This window comes from Styela clava, chromosome 11 (assembly GCF_964204865.1).
Source record: "Styela clava chromosome 11, kaStyClav1.hap1.2, whole genome shotgun sequence".
Taxonomy (NCBI): domain Eukaryota; kingdom Metazoa; phylum Chordata; class Ascidiacea; order Stolidobranchia; family Styelidae; genus Styela; species Styela clava.
Window position 1 is genome coordinate 19758115 of NC_135260.1, and position 20783 is coordinate 19778897.

General features: G+C 34.7%; 1 protein-coding gene across 1 annotated transcript; it reads right to left on the reverse strand.

Annotated features, from left to right (window-relative positions):
* Positions 1 to 2858: 2858 nt before the first annotated feature.
* LOC120347433 (carboxy-terminal kinesin 2-like) lies at positions 2859 to 15718 on the reverse strand. The gene is made up of 14 exons (XM_039417398.2): positions 15417 to 15718; positions 14393 to 14603; positions 13695 to 13781; positions 12975 to 13105; positions 12564 to 12712; positions 12012 to 12156; positions 10135 to 10260; positions 9440 to 9547; positions 8703 to 8850; positions 7626 to 7744; positions 6987 to 7154; positions 6512 to 6650; positions 5468 to 5607; positions 2859 to 4847 (listed from the first exon to the last, which is right to left on the reverse strand). The coding sequence occupies exons 1-14, from the start codon at positions 15624 to 15626 to the stop codon at positions 4650 to 4652; spliced, it is 2079 nt and encodes a 692-aa protein (XP_039273332.2). The 5' UTR covers positions 15627 to 15718; the 3' UTR covers positions 2859 to 4649.
* Between the last annotated feature and the right edge of the window lie 5065 nt (positions 15719 to 20783).

Below are 20783 nucleotides of genomic sequence, written 5' to 3' on the forward strand. Positions count from 1 at the left end.
ACATGATCAACAACAACAAAACGATCCATATATATGTACATTTCGTGTCCAACAAGAACAACAACATGATAACAAAACGATCAATTTCGTGTCCAAAATCACAATTTATCCTGTAGTAATTGCAAATTTGAAGAGATTTGACGATAATATGATGTTATACTGAAATTCGGAAATATTCGAATCGGAACATTTTTTTTGAAAATACATTCCTACATTAGAAGCACATGACGTGTTTCCCCGAAATTTGCTTCCGAAATATACCACTAGGGCTTATTTTCGGGGGATGTCTTATATTTTCATTTATCAAAAACAAAATTACAAAGTAGAGAATTACGAGGTTTTTAAATATACAAAATATGGAAACCGATATCCATTTACTTATAAATATACAGTTTTATTCAAAATGACTGCAAAACATGCACTATTAATCATTTAAAACATGTAGAAGAGATTTCTTGCTATCAACAAGGTAAAACAAAAATTCGCGTTATTGACTAGGCTTATATTAGAATCATTTTTAAAATTCAGGCTAGGTCTTATTTTCGGGGAAAACGGTAATAGACTTTAATACTTTCATAAGAGGACTACGAAAAATACACAACTATCTGTTACTAGAGCTAATTAAACGAGAAACGCAATTTTTAATTTGAATATGGCGTTAAGGTAATTTTAAAAAGGATTGTGGTTGTGGTTCATTGCAGTTTGATATGGATTTACCGTTTACAGCTCTCAGAATCGATATTGTGTTAACAGTCTGAATTGTTATCTATTTATTTAATACTATACACAAAAGTTTTGAGACTTACTGTGAATCTGATTGTCATATCAGTTATTTTATGTATTTATTGCGTTATTTTTGTTTTGCTTATGTTTATTTGTTGTGTTGTTTTTATATGGACCACAGCGGTCTGGAGTAATAAACGAATTGAATTGAAAAACTATCAAATCTTGACGGTCCGAAAAATTAAACTTTGGATTCGTACAAAAACCATGAATGTCAGTGGCAAGCATTTCGTTATGAACGTGTGTATCGACAAACGCACGATTTGCGAAACAACATTGATTAGGCTTATTTTCGGGAATACCTAATTATCGGCGATCAATGCCGCTTGTTTCAACTTCAGTTCGGTCAGAAACGATTACCGCTGTTTTGTTTGTGTATTCCATATGTTATATTGAAGATCCCGATTGCGGTCATTAATTATTCACACTCAGACACGTCGCAGCAGATGTTACATTCGGACTCTACGCTAGCGTGCCTTGACGGTGGACAACTGGGATTTGCAGCGAATTTCATTTACCAAATAGATTATTTCAGAAACCTGAATCTTGGCAATCTATTGGGGCAAACACGTACTTTTTGTCTGAGTACATCGACGTGTTTTCCCACTGTATCAAACATTTCTTCTTGTCTTTTCCGTAACAATAACCAATCGGCAAAAACGTGACGTAACTATTGGATGTAACTAGTGCCCATGCCTAAGACGATTTTCACGCATAATTGGATCCTCTATCGTCATTTTCAGGTTTATTTGACAATTTTTAGTCATTCATTAAAAAATTCATTTTGTATATGAAAAGCTCACTTGTATTGGTAGTAATCGAAAAACAGTGACAAAAAAGCCGAAATAAAGAAATAAAAAAGCCGGATAAATCAGTTCATTAGTTGCCAAAGTGACATTCAAACCGCAGCAAGTGAAACAATCATAATGATATCAAGATGGCACGTTTTCCTCTTTACTCATCTATACGTCTCCGTCAACTTCGTATAATCGGCACGCACGTTCGGCTATGTGTCATTTGTTATAGATTGAAGTTATGTATACAATAGTAATTAGTGTATTTTCCGCGATCCATCTGTCATGATTCATTCAACTCTTCATTTACATGTTAAATATTTTATCATCCCATTCCTTTTATCCACTAACCCTACGCCTCATACCTATATTAGCTCGCGCAAGCGTATTGTAAAACAGCGATATAAAGTGGAAGTTACTGTGGCTACTTGACAAACTTTATGTAATCAGTGTATTACAGGAAAGAGTCGGAATTTTCTCGGGTGTCATGGAAATAAATGTCTTGAATCTTCAAGAATAATATTTTTATGTTCAAAGAATATTCATCTTAAGCTATTTTTCGAAATCACCAGAGAGGACATATGGGTAATGTATTTTATACGATCGCATTCAACGTAAATTCAGTTGAGCAAAAACGATTAATGCCAATAAGAAAAATTGGCTGTTTGTTTTTATATTACTCCTAAAAAACGCTATCTTTAGCAGTTACAATTGTTAGATGAAAGAAATAAAAACGAAGAGTGTCTCCTTCAAAGTTTACTTATAACTCTGTCGCATACAATTTTTGTTTACTGCGGGAAATAGAGTGTTGCAGGATTTAACAGCACTTATCACAATTTCAGACACCGTAAATTAGTTCAGAACAGTTTCAGGTACACTTCTACAAGTTGCTTAGTATTTTTTTACAGTTATCAAAAGAAAGCGCAAGCAAAATACAATTTCAAAATATCTCTTGAGGCAATCCCAAGTGAAAATCATGAACCGTATTCACTGTTGCACCAAAGTTCAATAGAACCAAACTGATGAAAAACTATAACACCTCAGATTCAAAAATGTGGTTGGGTGTCAATCCTATGAAATACACACTCCCAACACCCATAACCTGGTCCCACAGCAGGCCCGCTGAACTGGCGAATCCCTACATTGAGTCTTTAAGTTTCCTGGAGGCTATTTTCAAAATATACTACGGTAAATTCTGACATTTTTGCACTGATCTCACGTTGTGAATTGAAACTTCTGGTTGAGAGTGAGACCAAAATCGAAAACATCATTGCAACTTTATCTATATCGATGAACTTTATTAACAAAATACTCCTCAAGAGATTAAAAAAAAAAGCCAATCGTCACACGAAAAAATATATTCACCCTGCTCCATGTGGGAAATTGCGCCTATTTTCAAACAAAAATCAGACCAAAAAACCTCTATGCAGGCATAACCAGTTTAAAACATGTATAGGATTAGTTCAAAGTCCCAAGCATATGATATATAAGAAGTACAGCCTATGGCAGAGCTGGGGAGCTTGTTTAAAATTAAAATGGCTATGCCCAGACGAAGTTTTGTTTTATACGTCCTATACTCCAGACTCTTTAGCCATATGGGTTTTTGGGTAGGACTGCACAAATGCTGTTTCCCCGAAAGCGAGATTCAATACCACGATAGAAGGGTTTCAAATTTCTAATTCCCCTTCAAACTTTTGAATATAGGAATTAAAAATTTTATACTAGTATTTGAAATTAGGTTAGGTTTGGTAACTCTCATTGGTACAAAACAATCAGAACTCTCCTCTGAATCATACAGTGTCAATTTTGAGTTGCATGCGTGATGATCAAATTGATCCATGGCAGCAAATCTCATACAAAGCTGTACACAAGCAATGATAAAAGTAACTGATTATTAAAAAATATAATCGCCGTTAACATTGTAATACACGGGGAGTTTCATTAGAAATGCATTAAATAAAACTAAAGTGTTTTGATACATTGACGCACCACAATTCAACTGCTATAGTCAAAAGCATGCAAAATTAATGAATTGCCAAGCATAATACTTGGTGAGTGACGGGTAACTGGCAGTGGAATAACAAAGCAACGTTTTTAATCACGAATGGCAAATAACAATTAGGAATTCAAATAAATCACTATTTTTTTTATTACAATTGAGTATTTTAGCAATAAAAGAAAAATTTGGAATCTACACCAGTGTTTTGGTGTAAAATAGAAATATCATGGAATGGATAATATATATCGAAATGAATCAGACAGAAGGTCACCAACCATTCAGATAAGTCTCAACAAATTCTTGACTACATCAAAATTGCAGGAACACAATTTAATGAGAACAAGCCTCACACAACATCTAAATTGTTCCAAAAATGGAAACTTAGATACACCTTTTGAAATAAACGCAAGTTATTACTACTGAGCAGCATGCCTATGGCAGTGAAAACTAACATCAAACATTATAAGAACAACATCATTAAAAAATGTTCCAATGTTTTATTATTGAAAATATTCAACAGCATATTTATTTGACAATAATAAGTATCTTGAATAACTAAAGTTGGCAACAAATCTAGCCAGTGTCTTTGTAATCACTAATACTTTCATCAGCTTTTGTGAATTCAAACTTCGAAAACACTTAAAAATAACTTTGTTTCATGTGGATTATTATTAGGGCTGGGCATTTCGAATCGAATCGAATAGTAAATTATTCGAATCGGTTTAGAGTAAATTTTTGAATCGCCGCCATCTTGTTTTACTCTTTCCGCCAATGGTCGAGGTAAATTTCTCAATTTTTTTTTCATTGAAGCCATATTTTTTCAATACAATTCTGACTTGTGACTCTTTTCTGTATTGAGGTATTGATGAAAACGTGTTTTTTTTTTATTGTCAGTGATGTATTCTACGTTTTCAGTAATTTATGTGTCTGGAGGACCTAAAATACTAAGAAGTTTACATACAATATCATACCTTCCAAGTATTCGAGATTCGATTCGATTCGAAAAAAATTATTCGATTTGATTCTGAAATCATCAGGTATTCGAAAATGCCCAGCCCTAATTATTATACAGTTTAAAATTTGACGACCTTCTGTGCAGTACCAATGTTACATTGATTCACTGTTGTGGCGAATCGTAAGGTGTTGACGGTCTCTGATGAGGAGGTGGGGGATGGGTTGATGTTCACAACCATCAGGGTTTTGCTGTTTCCACCCAGACTGTTCATCAGTAAAAGCGTGAGCTTGGAATTACGATATGGAACATGACTATCCTGAAATGCAAAAAGAAAAAAAATAAATAACGAAAATCAAATTTGTAATAGACAATATACCATTACTGAACCAGAAGATCAAAACAAAAAGATAACGGATGTTTTGCATCAATTTATAGATCAATCGAATGTATTCTCTGCGTCAGATAAGAAAAAGAACTTCTATTGAGAAATACTATCAAAATCACAGACACACAAAGAGAACCAAATAAAAGTTCGTAGAGTCTGAATTGTGAATTCCCCCTGATATGGTGATAAACAATTCAACATTTTCTTCAGAAAATTGAAATTTTTTTTGTCTAATAAGCATTCTTAATTGATAGTCAATTGATGACTGAATCAAAATGTGATTTTCTCAAAGTTAGAGTCAAATTTTTTCAACCAGATTTTGGGAGACTAAGTTTGATGTGAATTTTCCAAGCCTAGGTTTTATTGAAGTGGACTCGCGAGTGCCAGTATACTGAAAACTTTCATCAGATGTTATGCCAAGCGAATAGAATTTTATGAAACTGTTATATCAAAACTTTTCTGGTCATAAATTTTGTAATGTACTTCTACAGCACAATGTATTATTAACAACAACAAACCGTAGCTGTAAGATGCATAGTTCTACCACTAACCTTGTTAGCAAGTGCTGATATAACACATGAAAGTGCGGTGAGAGAACTATTGATTTTCTTTCCTTCTTTCAAACGTTGTCCTGTTGCTCCCGTGTCGCCACATCTTTCAGATCCAGCCAGATCAATCAAGTTTAAGGCAGCTGAAATAAAAATATTAGGGGGATTTATATCAAATCAAGGTTGCTTAAATTTTATCAATCTAAAACGAAGTTTCATTTAGTGTCTCTTCATTTTAGCAGAAACAGTTTTAAGTAAAAGAATTGACAGTTTTAACCTTTCTAGTGCAGACACTTTCTTCAAGAGAAAAATGAATGATACGTTAGCAGATACTACTACTACCATTGGGAAGGACCGGAAACTTTCTGGCCTGACTGGATAAGGTTATTTCAAAGGGTGTTCTCACTTTGTTGAGCATGAATTGTTTGAACATAATTGGATTTGGAAGCTATCAATCAAAATAACGCTATAAATACAACTGGAATGAGTGCTGAAAGCCTCCAGAGGGAAGCTACGAGCCATAAAAGGTTGGGAACCACTGCTCTAAAGCAGGGGTGTGCAACCTCTAATACAGGAGGGCCAGATACAAAAAACTGGGTGAAACCGCAGGCCGCACCTTCATTTAACATGGGCTTGCTTCCTGGTAGTGCAGGCACATATATTTCAGTTGTTGATCTTATGACATGCGTTGTTCGCTTCTCACAAGCTAGCTGTTAGGGCATTTTAATGTCATGGGCATAGATAATGAATTGGAATGACTTATAGGCTTTGCAACGAAAAGGGATTAGGATTACTTGTCCGTACCGGATTGAACCAAATTGAAAACTATTTCGCGGCATGCACCCATTCAAAATTAGCACTTTTCCGCGGGCTACACATTTTTTTCTTGTGGGCCACATTAGGAATTTAGGAACGGGGGCCGCAGGTTGCAGTCCTGCTCTAAAGCATTAAGCTGACTGTGCTGATCTTATCAAATTTTGGTTTTCAGGAATTCAGAGTCCTCCATGGCCCTGAATTCAGTCGCACTAAGAAAAAAAAAATACTGACATTCAGTTTTTTGTCCAGTCGCTTCATTCGTTGCTGTGATTCTTAACATGAAGACAGAATGAGAACGAGATGAATGATCATTCGCAGCAGTTTGTGCAGTTGCACGACGGCGCTTTGACAATGCCATGAGTTTCATAATCTGATATGAAATTGTAAGGAATTATTTTTCATCACCTCACCTTTATTTTGATTCGGTTTAATTAATTATTACCACAATGATAGTTAATTTTAATATAATAAAATTCCCATTAAACCAGAGACTATTTAACATGCTATGTTAGCACAGTTAATAATTTCAACGATTTATCTACTAGACCTGGCGTGGGCAAGGTTTTCGGACCAGGGGCCAAAATTTCCATACCACACATTCAATTTGAAAAAAAAAAATTGCTCAGAAGAATAAGAAATCAATAGAATTCCCGCAGTTGAGACAAGAGGATACATGCCATAAGCACTACCACAATCCAATACTCACATCAGCATATTTGGTCACTGAGTGACTAGATAGGTTCGGAACCCAAACCATCGCTTCTCCAGAAGGCCCTTTGGTTCTGATGTCAAGCTTTTCAGCATTATTTCCACTCCTAAGCAAATCTTGGAGAATCTCACAATAAATCTCAACATGTTCTACTTTCAGATCATACTGCAGAAAAACAGAAGGAAAGATAAATAAATCATCATGGTTGTGATAGCAAAATCGATAAATGGAGCCTTTTGTCAAGTAGATGGCGTCCTATTTGAATAAATAAGATACATCGATACTGATATATATATATATATATTTATTTATGAATATGATATACTTAAGGTAGAATAAATTTCAGAGTAAACTAAGTGATTTAAATACTTATGAAGTTTCATAATTTCAATTTGTTTTGAAGACATTACAAAAATGTTACAAAGTTGTGGCTAAAAGGACAAGAATATTAACTAAATGATAGTTTTTATATAGTGTATCTAAAATGAAAAAAATTACCAAATTCAGAGTCAAGCAGCCTATTTGCTACAGATTTGAAAAATCTCAAGTTACTTGTTACATTCACCATAATCACAGCCACAGATAATTTGAGTAGAAAAACAGCAGCGTAACGACATTTATTTTTATTGAACAAACCTCCCAGCCCAGTTTCTTCTGATTTTGGCATTTGATGAATATCTGTTTCATAGCTCGTGGTATGATTCCACAATTTTCTTCTGAATAATCATCAGGACCTTCCATGGTGTAAGTTTTACCTAAAATATAATTCAATAATAGCACCATAACAGAATTGAAAAATAAAATAAAATAATAGTGTTATAGTATATATTCTGCATAAATTTTGTACTTTTTTAGAAACCGTGTAATGTTCCACTTCCATCTTATATTTATAGACACTGATAAATAAGGCTTTATGGTTATCCAAAGGAAATCCTGTCTAGGTAAAAATAAATTGAATATTTGAATCGATCTGGAATTGGTAGAATTCATATTTTTGAATACTTGATTTAAAGAATGATTTCAAGTTTCATTTGGAATATTTTCATTTTGAGCCATTACAGTTTTAAGGTATGATCAGATAAACCTACATTGATTTGGGAACCAACCAAATCATTGTTTATTATAATACTCATGCATTACTATATTTCAACTAATCGCATATATATTGTCGATATATGTTCTTGTTAATAGACATGTCCCAATCAGAAGTATATTCGAAAATTCCAAATAGAAAATATTATTTTAGAGCAGTGGTTCTCAAACTTTTTAAGCCACGTCCTCTTTTTAGAAGTCCCACTGCAAAAATAACTAGGTGACAATAAGCTACGAATAACAGATAGCAAGGCTTTAGAAAGTATTATAACAAATAATAAAAATGAAAACAAGCACAACAGCCCTCTGTAATCTCTGAAGAATAAAAAATGTAAATATCCAAAATAAGGCAGGCAAGATCAAATCTAACAAATATTTTTTTTTTCAATTAATTTCACGTCCTCATTGTGGGGCACGCCCCACTATTTGAGAACCATCGTTTAAGAGTGTATTCGGAACAGTGAAGTGGATTACAATTTGGCCGTCCCCTACAGTTTTGGATAAGATTTTCATACTTACCGTGAGAGAAAAAGCATATGGCATTTAACAACTGTGTCGTTATTTCCAGTATTCCAGTCTGAGATATTGAATTAGAACAATCCTTATCCAAACCAAACTGACCTGATCCAGTTTGTCCATAAGCAAACACACATACGTTGAAACCATCCAATGAGCTTTGAACAAGTTGATCTAGTTCTTCATATACTGCAGCCTGAGTTGCTTGTGGTCCAAATACTTTGTCAAAACTGTATTTCGATTCCTTCTCGTGCTGGCAAGAAAATGATAAGCATGGTTAGAGGAAATTTTCAGAGGTGATTCAGCATTTCACAGTGACATTGGAGTCAAATTTACATATTTTGTAATTATGATCTATTTGAATTATTCAAAATTATTGTAAATACAGATTTTTGAAATACCAAATTTTTTGGATGATGGCCCACGGCCATCGGACATTGAAGTTATCATTGTGATTTGTGTGAGTGAGTGTGGCATCATTGAAAATAATACTTTATGACTTGCAAAGTAATGGATGTTTCCAGAGCATCAAGCGTCATGTTTATCTCCATAAGCAAAGAGCAATACATTTACTCTTTTTCATCGTCTCATTCGCCATTTGCCAAATATGTTAGTTATATGTCATAAATATAGACATGAATCTAAAACTTCAACAAATACTTTATCTTTGGAAGGGTTTTAGTTTAGTTGCGCCAACCAAAAAAAGGATATACTAGGGTCAAATTAGCCACCGGTAATTTTTCATAAGCATTGAAATTTCTGCTGCGCTAAATTAAACGAAGAATATTGATGGGCCAAGGGTTGGGGAAATATCATTGAACAAAAAAATTGACAAATCTCACATTGGTGACATTGAGAGACTTTCCAGCTTGACCTTCGTAATTAATATGTTGAGGGGGATCTTCATCTTTTATATTTGGTCGTACTCTGCAGAAGACTCTGATGTTTCCCTAAAATATAGAAATTGAGAAAAAGATTTTTTATGTTTGTAATTCAAAATTGGAGAAGAAGCATAGCAACAGAAAAAGGATCTCATGTGCACTATTTTAAAAACTGGATAACGCTACAGACCTTTTAAAAACTCATTGTAATATTCCAGGGTGTGTAATAAAGTTACAATATTGTTTTTAATTGAAAGTCATAATATAAAGCATGCGTTTAAAATACAGGGTAACCAAAAAACATTCCCAAGTACGTCTAAGAAAATAAACAAAATTTTTATAGAACTTCTGTTTGTGTACGATTGTACCCCGAAAATTCAGTAAACTAGACATTTTGCACAAAAGTTATGTTCTCTCTAGATTAGGTTTCAAATGACCTGATTTCTGTTTTTTTGGGATCAGACTGTATTTTATAATACATGCATTACGATTTACGACTTTCAATTGAAATCGATATTGTGACTTCCTAACCCACCCTGGAATATTAATGTACACCACACACAATACGTAGATGGTTCTAATAAATTGTCTCCCTTGACTTGAGAGTCAATCTTCAGAAAAATTGCAGTCACAAGAATGCACATTTGGGTGAGTACCTTCAGTTCTTGAACTTCATTTAAAAGTCTTTTTCTGTCGATTTCATTGCCTTGCAATTCATCCGTCTGTCGTTGTAAAGTTTCAACATTTTCTGCATTTTCCTTAGACAATTTGTTATGCTCCTCCTAATAATATCAAATAAAAATTATTAGGGATGCGACGAATCCAAAAGGTTCGGCTCGGCTGAATCTGAGTATTTGCACTGGACTCGTGTCCGAGTCCAATACTTTTATGTAGCTCCGAAATAAATACCTAAAGTGATGCTGTTGTTTGCGTACCTTGACCGTAAGTTGAGCATTTTGTAAGAAATCACTGAGTGCCTGTAATTGAAAACGTTGCTTTCGTGACAATCATCTTTTTTAGTTGGCGCTGACAATGATAAATAAGAATGCGTAATTGTTGATTGCAATTCTGAAAAGATTATTTTCCTTTCTATCCATGAAACAGATAAGAAACGAATTCAAGGAGACAAGGGTTATAATTATAAGCTAATTTAAGGACTCTCTTTTTCTGACGCAATCACTTTTAATAATACAAATCCCAGCTCATTGAAAGGCAAAATGGAATTTATTAACATTAATTTACGAGTTACGGGTAAGAACTTACCGACAGCTATCGCTAACAGGTATAAACGAAAAATGTGAGAATTTTTTTGTTTCCTTTTTGCGCCTATCATATTTTTCAATTTTCAAATTTGACTAAAGCGCGTCAACACCGTTTTTGTAAATTTAAAAACGTCGAACCAGGTAAATAATGTATTCTATGAAAATTTTCAGAGAAATATTATTTCGCCATCTAGAAATGCCATTATTGCCGATTTATTCATGTGTTTAGTATCAGTGTTTTAACCCAAAGCTGAGTTACGTGAATACTCAACTTTCCAATTTGCGGAGTTTTTAATTATTATTTAATACGAAAGTAACACGGACACGATATAAAATTAAAGAATAAAAACGTCAACTATCCACTTCACAAATATTGCATCCCCGGGTCAGTAATGATCATGTTGTTTGCATAAAATTGGGACCGTAATATACAAACTGTGATAAAAACCCTACACAAAAGATAAAAAACAGACTAAAATTAACTTGTGTTGTGAATGCACTACTGCACTCCTCAATAGTTGCCGATGTGAACTCACAATCCTACACGAAATATAAAAATCAAACCACAATATCCGTCGTGAGGATTAATATTTACTGGTGAATAAAAGTGCTTTAATATAGTTTACCAACATTAATTGGTCTTCTATTATGACAAAATTATGAAATAAAAAACGCCAAATGGTTATGTTGTTTTCAGCCTTCTAGTAAAATTCAAAAAAAAAAAAAATTGTCACGGCGACCGACCATTTCGACGGCCGACATCCCAATTAATGTTGTTTAAAATGGCAATCCTCATTATTCGGTGTTCGTTATTAAAAATATTGGAATAATTCGATTAAAAAGATACGATTTTGCGCACCACTAATCTCGGCGCATGTAAATAATCGTTGAAAGGCAATAAAATATCAACTCGATTAACAATAAATTCGAAGTAATAGTTTCACATTTCATGCATTTTATCGGCGCTACATTCGAGTGTGTTTTTGTACATATAAACCATTATGGCGCTACTGACGTGTGCGAGTTATAGTTCTCTCTAAAATTAATTCTCGCGATTTTTAATGTTTTATTTCTAGATGCGGGTACATGCTGACTACGAAATAATGGTCGATGTTTAAAATAGGACTTGCAAAATATTCAGCCAACACCACCAGGCAAAAATAGGCAGATAGCAGATAGCTACAGATTAGGCCAATGGTTCACAAACTTTCATGATATGTTCCCATCTTTCAGAGATTCTCAACACTTCAACCAACCTAGACAATTAATACCTGTAATGCATTGAATTCAGATTTGATAGTTTCATTCTTCTTCTCAAGTTCACAATTTTCCTTCTTAGAAGCACGAAGCTGAAGATCAAGTTCATCTCTTTCATCTCGTACTTTACGTAAATCACGGCGGGAATCCTCTAAATCTCTGTAAACAAATATTTCATATTTTTACATATCGTAATAACTTCGACATACGAAAAAAACAGCACTGAATTCTATCAATTTTTGATTCAGAGTGTAACATACTACTTGGTAGTGTTCAGGGTTGTCCAAAACGAATCGAATATTCGAATGTATTCGAATATCAAAGTATTCGATAGTGTTATTAATGTAGAAATAATTTTAAGTAGAGCTCAACTATTAAGTATGCATCAATGAGCGATTACAACCGTTTCATCATTAGTAATTATACAATCAGTTGAGACAATTGAACAAAACTCAGGTGTGAAATTCATAAAACTTTAACTAAATTCAGCCATTCTCTGCGTGTACACTCAGGTTTATATCTGCTTGTGTATATAAAAACTACTAATAGATAACTAATGAACTTACAATCTCAAAGCACGAATAGCTCTTTCGTGATCATCATTCAGTCTTGATATTTCACTTCTCAAACTTGCAATTTCATTATCACGTTGTTGAATATCTCCCGATAAATTTGAATTTTCGACAGCAATTACTTTTCTTTCGCCTTCCAGGGCCTTAAATGGGAAAATTGTATAAAAAAGCAGACCACTGATTAACGTACATTTAAAGTATGGTCCTAGAGCGGTGATTTTCAATCTTTTTGGTGGAACGGGACCCCAATGCACAGTGCACACACATTAAACCCAAAGAGATTTCTTTCTAATAGGCCGACATATACAATCAAAAAAGATTATCACAGTTAAAAACAATTGAATGTCGGTTTTCTACATTTTATACAATAATTTGGGCCTAAAAGATACAATTAACACTACAAACCTCCAATCTACGAAGAATATCTTCTGTCTGTAATGCTTTCTCTTTCTGTATAGCCGATGTTTCTTTTTCTTTGGCCAGGAGCTCTTTCATATCTTCCAATTGTCCTTTATAATCCCATGCTGATCTTTTCACTAAAAAGTAAATGCAAAGTTGCCGAAACAAATTTTCAAAAATAAATGGAATATAATTGCTGTGGTGATTGAAGGAAAAATGGAAATCACACGCTTTAATATACAATTCAGTCGTATTCTGATGCAATGGAGACAGACATATGAACATTGTCAAAATACACATTTCCCTTAGCATAATGATAAAAACAATCATAGAAAAATTCATTTGATGGTGCAAGTGTTGAAACCGAAACATGGAGGTACCAGTAAAACAATGTGTCACAATCACAATAAACTGAGAGGAAATATAAAAGTAATAACCGGCTCGTATACAATTACACTTTTAAAAAATAAAATTCGAAAACAATGGTCCGATATATTTAAGAAAGACTATTTTATATTTTAACAACAACAGTCTAGCAACACAACTTCTAGATCAAATTTGTGTCAAAAATGGGGAAAATCGATCTCCTGTTGCATTGAATATATGTCAGTTATAACCAAGTTGAAAAATTTATAGCAACATCTTATATAAGTATTATTTATTATTATTATTTTTTTTAGATTAACAGAGTGCTAAATTTGTATTAAATTACCGTACTCATAATACCTTTTTTACTTCCAGGCTCAGAGCTTGCACTTGTGGTTGCTGCTGTACTGGATGCAGGACGAGCAGAAGGACGAAGTGTTGGTTTGACTTTAAAAAAATAAAATAAAATTTTGATGCGAAACTAATACTTAACCACAGAGATGTTGTTTGGAGCAGAGTAAAATGAATGTGAGAAATTAGAATTAGGTCTTAGCCAAAGAAGGTGATTGCTGAACAATCAGGATTGGAGCTCACAATGACAAATGCCTTTTAATAATCAAGGTCAAATAAATCATTGGAGTCATTAAATTCGGCCATCAGGAATGTATAACACATTTCTGGCAATTCAAGTGCTTCTACATACTGGTGTGGACAATCTCGTTTCAGTACTATTAAGTATTATTTATAGGTTTTGATTAGTAAATTTAAGGAAAACCAAATATCATTTTTCTGGCACAATTTGCCATTTTTATATTATTTACATTTTAATTTTTTTAACAATTTAAATTAATTACAAAATATATACATTCAAAATTACCTTTTTTGCAAGGCCGAAGTGGCATATCAAACAATTAAGGTTTGGACACCCTAATAACAATTTGTAAGTATAATTCTGTAAAATTTTCAATGTCATCATATCACAATTCATAATAAAATTTATTCTATATGACTCAGATAACAAATTGAGAGCACATATATTCAAAAGCTATGATACAAACCTGCGGGAGCACGTGATGAGCCAATACCAGCAGCATGCCTCTTAGCAGCAGTGGATGTAACTTGTCTTGCTTTTTGTATACTTCTCCTAGCTTTTTTTTTCGTAACCCTTGTAAGTAAAGGATTGCGTGTCTTATTTTCTTGTTCTTCATTTTCAACCTTTACTTTTTTCCCGCCTGGACCTTCTAATGATTTCTTCACCTTTATTTTGGGCTGAAATATAAAAGAAAACAACTATAAGTCATAAATTAGACCTAACAAATAAGTCCAATTCAACACACCCAATTTTTTTTGTAGTCGGCAGAGGATTCAAATAAAAATAAACTCAAATTCTCTAAATTTGGCAGCAAAAAAGGAAATTTCCATGAGCCAATTCTTTCTGTCTTTGCTGCATGCAATGTACCGTATGTTCTCCCAAGTATTGTTGTTCTTGTTTATTCCCTCGATAATGACCAATCAGAAACAGATATGTTACAGATAAAATTCTCGCAGCCACGCAGACAATCCCTTTTCTCAGACAGACTTTCAAGCAAGGTTACACACAACGCACAACGCCCCGTTTTCTAGGTTTTATGTGATACTCATCAATTTTTAGCTACGCTTGCGAAAATTAGGTATATATTAAATAATCTTATAGTTAGTGTGCTACCGGATAAGTTTTAGTTCAATTGTAGCTAATAAAGCTCCTGTTTGTAAGTGCCAACTAACAGTCTAAGTAAGCATCAAAATTTTGAAATTCTAGTGAGAACTTTTTAGGGTTCTAGAGCTTGAGAAACATCTACTGAACTATAAAGAACAATATTTGAACATTCATATACGAAGCACAATGTGAATATAGTTGAACGCTATAAACTCCATCAGAGTAAACCGTTATTCAGATGAGAAAATATGGCATCAGAATAACGTTCAACACAAACATTGAGGGAATTTTAAAAAGCACTTTGAAGAGAGAGTTCAAGAGTACGTGAAACCGTTACGAGGCATAGCTTTGTAGAACAATTACATAATTAATATTAAAGTGATTACCACTGCAGTGCGCTTCAGTCTAGAAGACTGAGGACACGGAGTTGGTAATTTTGATGGTTGCTTCAATCCTCTAGATTGCGCTGTATTCGGATCTTGATTCAACGAAACATCTGACAAAACAGAATTTGAGCTACTGGATCGCGCTGTATTCGGATCTTGATTCGACGAATCATCAGACAAAACAGAAGTTGAGCTACTGGCCGAAGCCATTCTATACACAGATATTCTGATATTGAACAGTTTGTAAAATACAATATCTGAATCAGAGAACTATATTCAGATATTCCTGAAAAAACAGTGGGTAGACTTTAAATTTTCACTTAAAACATTTTTCAGTTTCAGGTCTTGAAATTAACGCATCTTCACAATGCTAATACTGTAATAGGCTACCTCATATCTTTACTATAAATGCAAAGACTTCATTGCCAGAGAGATGATACCGTATTCCCTACAAGATTCTAGGTTTGTTGCGACCTCAACGGGGTAAGAACGAGAGTTTTGATGATTGCGTAAAAAAGACCTCAGGCTGTCAAGAGAAGAGCAGGGGTTCAGCAGTTACAATATCGGTACTGATAACTTATAACAGAAACAATGCAATTAATGTATATTGCCATAAAATCATAACAGCATTAAGTGTCAAGACCTTACTACAGTCGACAGTACCGTACCGGTAACAAGCGTCACTGCATCTACTCAAAGTGAGCAGCTAACGTTAACTACGCAAAGTGATCAAACCTCGCGCCTATTTTAGAACTTCATTCATTGGCTGAAATTAGTCGCTAGGCGATTACGTGAGCAATGCGCTTTTTGGAGATTTTTATCAAAATAAACCATTTTATTTTGTCTTTTCTTTATAAAATCTGTCTGCAACATATTAAATTATTTATTGCAAAAAAGCGAAGGTATTGACGATATAAGATCTAGTTTACTAAGTCATAAAACACCATCATGTTTGCAATATGGAATTCTTAGTTGGGGATCAGCAGCCAAGTTTTCATTACAGCCAATTTAAGTTATATATAATGTTGTACAGGTTTGGAGTGATGTTCCATCTGAAATAAAAGATTTGTCTTTATCTCTTTCTACTAAAAAAATGAAAAAGCTTGTGAAAAACAATTAATGAAAAATAAATGTAAAATCTTACCAAGCGCTCCTTTTTTGCAATAAATCTTTCAAAACGCCACAAATATCGATAAAGGCTCATGTACATATCTCAAGCTGTTGTTCAGTGGTTGGCGCAGTAAGACGCAACCGATAAGCCATTTCGTGAACGACCCCGCTGCGATGAAACCACGTTGCGAAAATTGAAATGCGATCGAATAAATCGAAGTTTGTATAACCTTGAAAAACTCACTTCAACCGTAAAAAACAAAGTATGCTAAGCATAAATTAACCGAACAGTATTAACCGTAACAATGACTTCATTTCATGCGAACAAGACCTCGAAATCCATATTATGGCGTCATAACAGATTAGTTGTGGCGTCTTTGCATCAGAGGACTCTTACAATTAACATAGGCTAGGTTTAGGGTGTCTCATCGTTCATATCTGTAGATTACCGCCGATATAAGCATATTCTTCATTATCGCAACCCATTCGTTTTGCCGAAGGGCTGCACTTGATCGAATTGCTTTTGTAGTAGGCTCGTGAGCTATAATTTTCATGATTTTTCTTACTCAAAACGTCTCTCTGGTATCTCGGCTAAACATTCCGGGTAAAATCTTTGGTGGAGATATGAAGTGGCGATAAATGTACGCAAAAGTGGTAAAAGTCAAAATAAAATATTATACTTTCATTTTTGAAATTATAATTCCGGCTGCGTGTGCAGCTGCCAGAATGCAACGTTTTGGAGTAGTTTCGCGGCGATGCAAGGGGTATTTCAATAAAAAATACAGAAAAATTTCGATTTAAAACAAGCCCTTGTTTTAAAACACGATGTTTTTTTTAAATTGATAAAAAACAAAACCCTACTCTCTATCGTGACTTGAAGGTCTTTGGGAGTTTGGACAAGGGGACAAGTCTCTTAACGATACCATACTCTCCCGTCCATCAGAAAAACGAACTCAAGCATATGCGGGATTCACATTTTTCAGTTCCACTTCTTCAACTAAATCGTCATTTTTGTGTGGACGAACAAATTTTGGCAAAAAAGCATGTTTTGATCCGCACAACCAAGTAGGCAATGAATGTCCAATTGGAGAGCGATGTTGAAAGTTGAAAAATAGTTCATGCGGTGTTGCATTCACGGCTATGCAAAGCAAAGATCGGGGAGATTGAAGAGTTTTTGGTAACACAGACTCCCAATGTGTGATAGGCAGATTATATGTAGGCCTACGTAAGCATAAACGCACGGCTTCCCATATGATCCCATTTAATCGTTAAACTTGGGAGTTTCCAATTGGATGAAAAGGCGAAGATTGATTGATGGCTACACCACGTTTCAGCAGAAAATCTTTTAGTGCAGCAGACATGAAAGATTTTCTTCTATCAAAGTGAATAAAACTAGGTAGTCCGCACAAAGCAAATAACTTTTCGAGGCAGTTTATTACTGAAGCGGAGCATACAAAACTTCGAATTATTTGGTGCTGATCTTTCCAGAAATTATATTTCGGTATCCTTAAACGCGCACTTCCTCGACCGGCTAATGATTATTAGCTATTCAAGATTGTTTATTAGGGCGTTATAGTTCTTTTCATACATATTCAAAACTATAAAATTCATTTTATAAAAGGAAACTTCAAAAGTGGGGATAATGATTCAAAATAAAGAATTAGGTGCGTTCCGAATCAAATACTCGAAAGGTCCGGATTCGGCCCGCCAGTTGAGTAGCCCTTCTCTATATTGCCCCAGAATTAGCGTATAGGCTACTGTTAATAATTGCCCTACTTTTATAATATAGTATAAGATGGTGCAAATGTTTTTATTATTGTGTCTGTGCTATTCTTATTTTATAGGCCTACTTATATTTTATACCGAGCCCGACTCTGTTATGGTGATCTATAATGTCACAGTGTAGCATTGGTATAATATATATATATTTTAGACATGTCCTCTATCATAATGTGCTGTCTGTGTCGAATCATGGAACTAAAATATCTGCTAATATTTAAGAATTATGGATATTGTTTTTCATTGTTTGTGGAAATAAAATCCCTCTCTCTCCCATGGCCTCCACCTGGTCGTTTCGCCGACTCGCCGTACGCGACAGACTGTTGCTGTTGAAGTCATCAAGGAAACTACCAAAAAGACCGGGAATTTGTTGAGATATCATGGCACCGGCAAAGGCCAATAAAAAAAACGGAAAGAAGTGACTGGAATCATCTAGCGCCCATCAACAATCTAACCTAAAAACCTTTCATATTCAGGTCCTAATAATTCATTGGAGTCATTAGAACTTCTGCGCTATTCACCAAGCCTCCGTCGAACCCCATCTTATTGAGCGTTTCAAACGAGGAGCGCATTGGGAATTTATAGAGTGGAAGCTAATTTTGCTCAAGGTATAACAAAGAATCATTGTGATTTAACCGAAAAATACCAATACATGCGTGGGAATAGCCATTGTTGTAAATTGTATCACAATAGTGTCAGCGGTGGGGAAGCAGATACTTTTCATTTTTAGGTTATGCGGGCGATGGTGGCAGTTTTTGACCTACAAATCGCCCCAAAATCACATTCTAAGCCAAGTTGGAACTGTGGAACAGGTATGGTAACTTATCTGGGTACCGGAGTACCAGGACTTTTTTCCAGGTCGTGTGACTATGGTGATTCATGCTTCCAGTCTGAACGTGGATTGAAATACCAAATAACCTGACTGTATTATCAAACATTTTACAGTACCGATATCGTAGTTTACCGATACCGATTTCGCCATTGTTGTAAATTGTATCACAATAGTGTCAGCGGTGGGGAAGCAGATACTTTTCATTTTTAGGTTATGCGGGCGATGGTGGCAGTTTTTGACCTACAAATCGCCCCAAAATCACATTCTAAGCCAAGTTGGAACTGTGGAACAGGTATGGTAACTTATCTGGGTACCGGAGTACCAGGACTTTTTTCCAGGTCGTGTGACTATGGTGATTCATGCTTCCAGTCTGAACGTGGATTGAAATACCAAATAACCTGACTGTATTATCAAACATTTTACAGTACCGATATCGTAGTTTACCGATACCGATTTCGCTGACGTCACAACAAATAATACCAAACAGAAAAGCAAAGGCTACATAGCCCACAGAAAGTTTTGAAATGAATGAAATACCCTTCTAGAAGCAACAACATTCTTCAACCACTACATATTTCAAGTACTTAATGAGAAAAGCTATTCTTCGGCAACAAGGAGAAAAATACAAAATGACACAACGATTCATAGGTCCACATCATGTCCAATGAACGTTTTCCTTATCCTTGACCCCAGAAAAATTCTCTCTATACTTCACTAATGCAAAATTTAGATACTCATTTTGGAGAGTGAACGTTTTAAACTGGTTTGCGGGTTCAAAACTATCATTTTTATTGAAATAATCAACCACGTATCGCTTTCAGGCTAATTTTGACCTGATCTATCGCAGATTTTTCGGGACTACCATTTGATTATCGCAACTAAATTAAAGCTCTTTAGAGGACATATTGACAGTTAGATTATCTGTTTTACTACTTTTAGAAACACGACTGAAAAATGACAAATAACACGCAAAAACACAACAAAAAGCTGGTGTTTACAACCATGCTTGCATATCATCTGTCTGAGCGAAATAAGTGTATGAACGACAGCATGACTTGCCATTGTTATGTCCCCGTTGACTTTTTTCTCATTGTTACGGAAATCCTCAAGGTGTCGGTCCCGCAAATATTTACCTCAAAACCCCAAGACATAATAACCATGATACTTCGTGACCATAAGCAGAAAGCACCTAAGAGCGCTATAATAGAAAAGTACACCCAGGCGTACAACATCTGTATTAATTTAAATGTTCGATGAATTGTATTGGTATTCAAGATGTAACAGTCATATAGCCTACAGGTTCACTTACTTCTGCGTGGACCTATACACAGTATTATGAGTTGTTTATTAAACTTGTAAGTTTGTATATCTGCGATGAACTATAGGTATTTTTGCATAATTAGTAGACTGGGTAATGGGAAGGTTTTATGATATGCAACTTCTTCAGAGCTCCTTTTTCGAACCCCTGGAACAGCTCCATCGGACCCAGGATGGGTACCACTGTATTGTAGTTTGTAGGGACCGATTCCTTCCGGTTTGGTCATCGAAACTAAGCATCATTCTCTTCACAATGCAAGTAGTAAAATACAATAGATGTTATTGAGCTATAACGAGAATATCCGTATAATTTTCTTAACATTAAATCC

What these genes read in the sequence shown, in the direction of transcription:
- LOC120347433 (XM_039417398.2), bottom strand. Translation starts at nt 15,626, where the DNA reads ATGGCTTCGGCCAGTAGCTCAACTTCTGTTTTGTCTGATGATTCGTCG. An exon ending in GACTGAAGCGCACTGCAGTG is followed by an intron (nt 14,604 to 15,416) that starts GTAATCACTTTA and finishes TTTATATTTCAG; the next exon opens with CCCAAAATAAAGGTGAAGAA. An exon ending in ATATTCTTCGTAGATTGGAG is followed by an intron (nt 12,713 to 12,974) that starts GTTTGTAGTGTT and finishes TTCCCATTTAAG; the next exon opens with GCCCTGGAAGGCGAAAGAAA.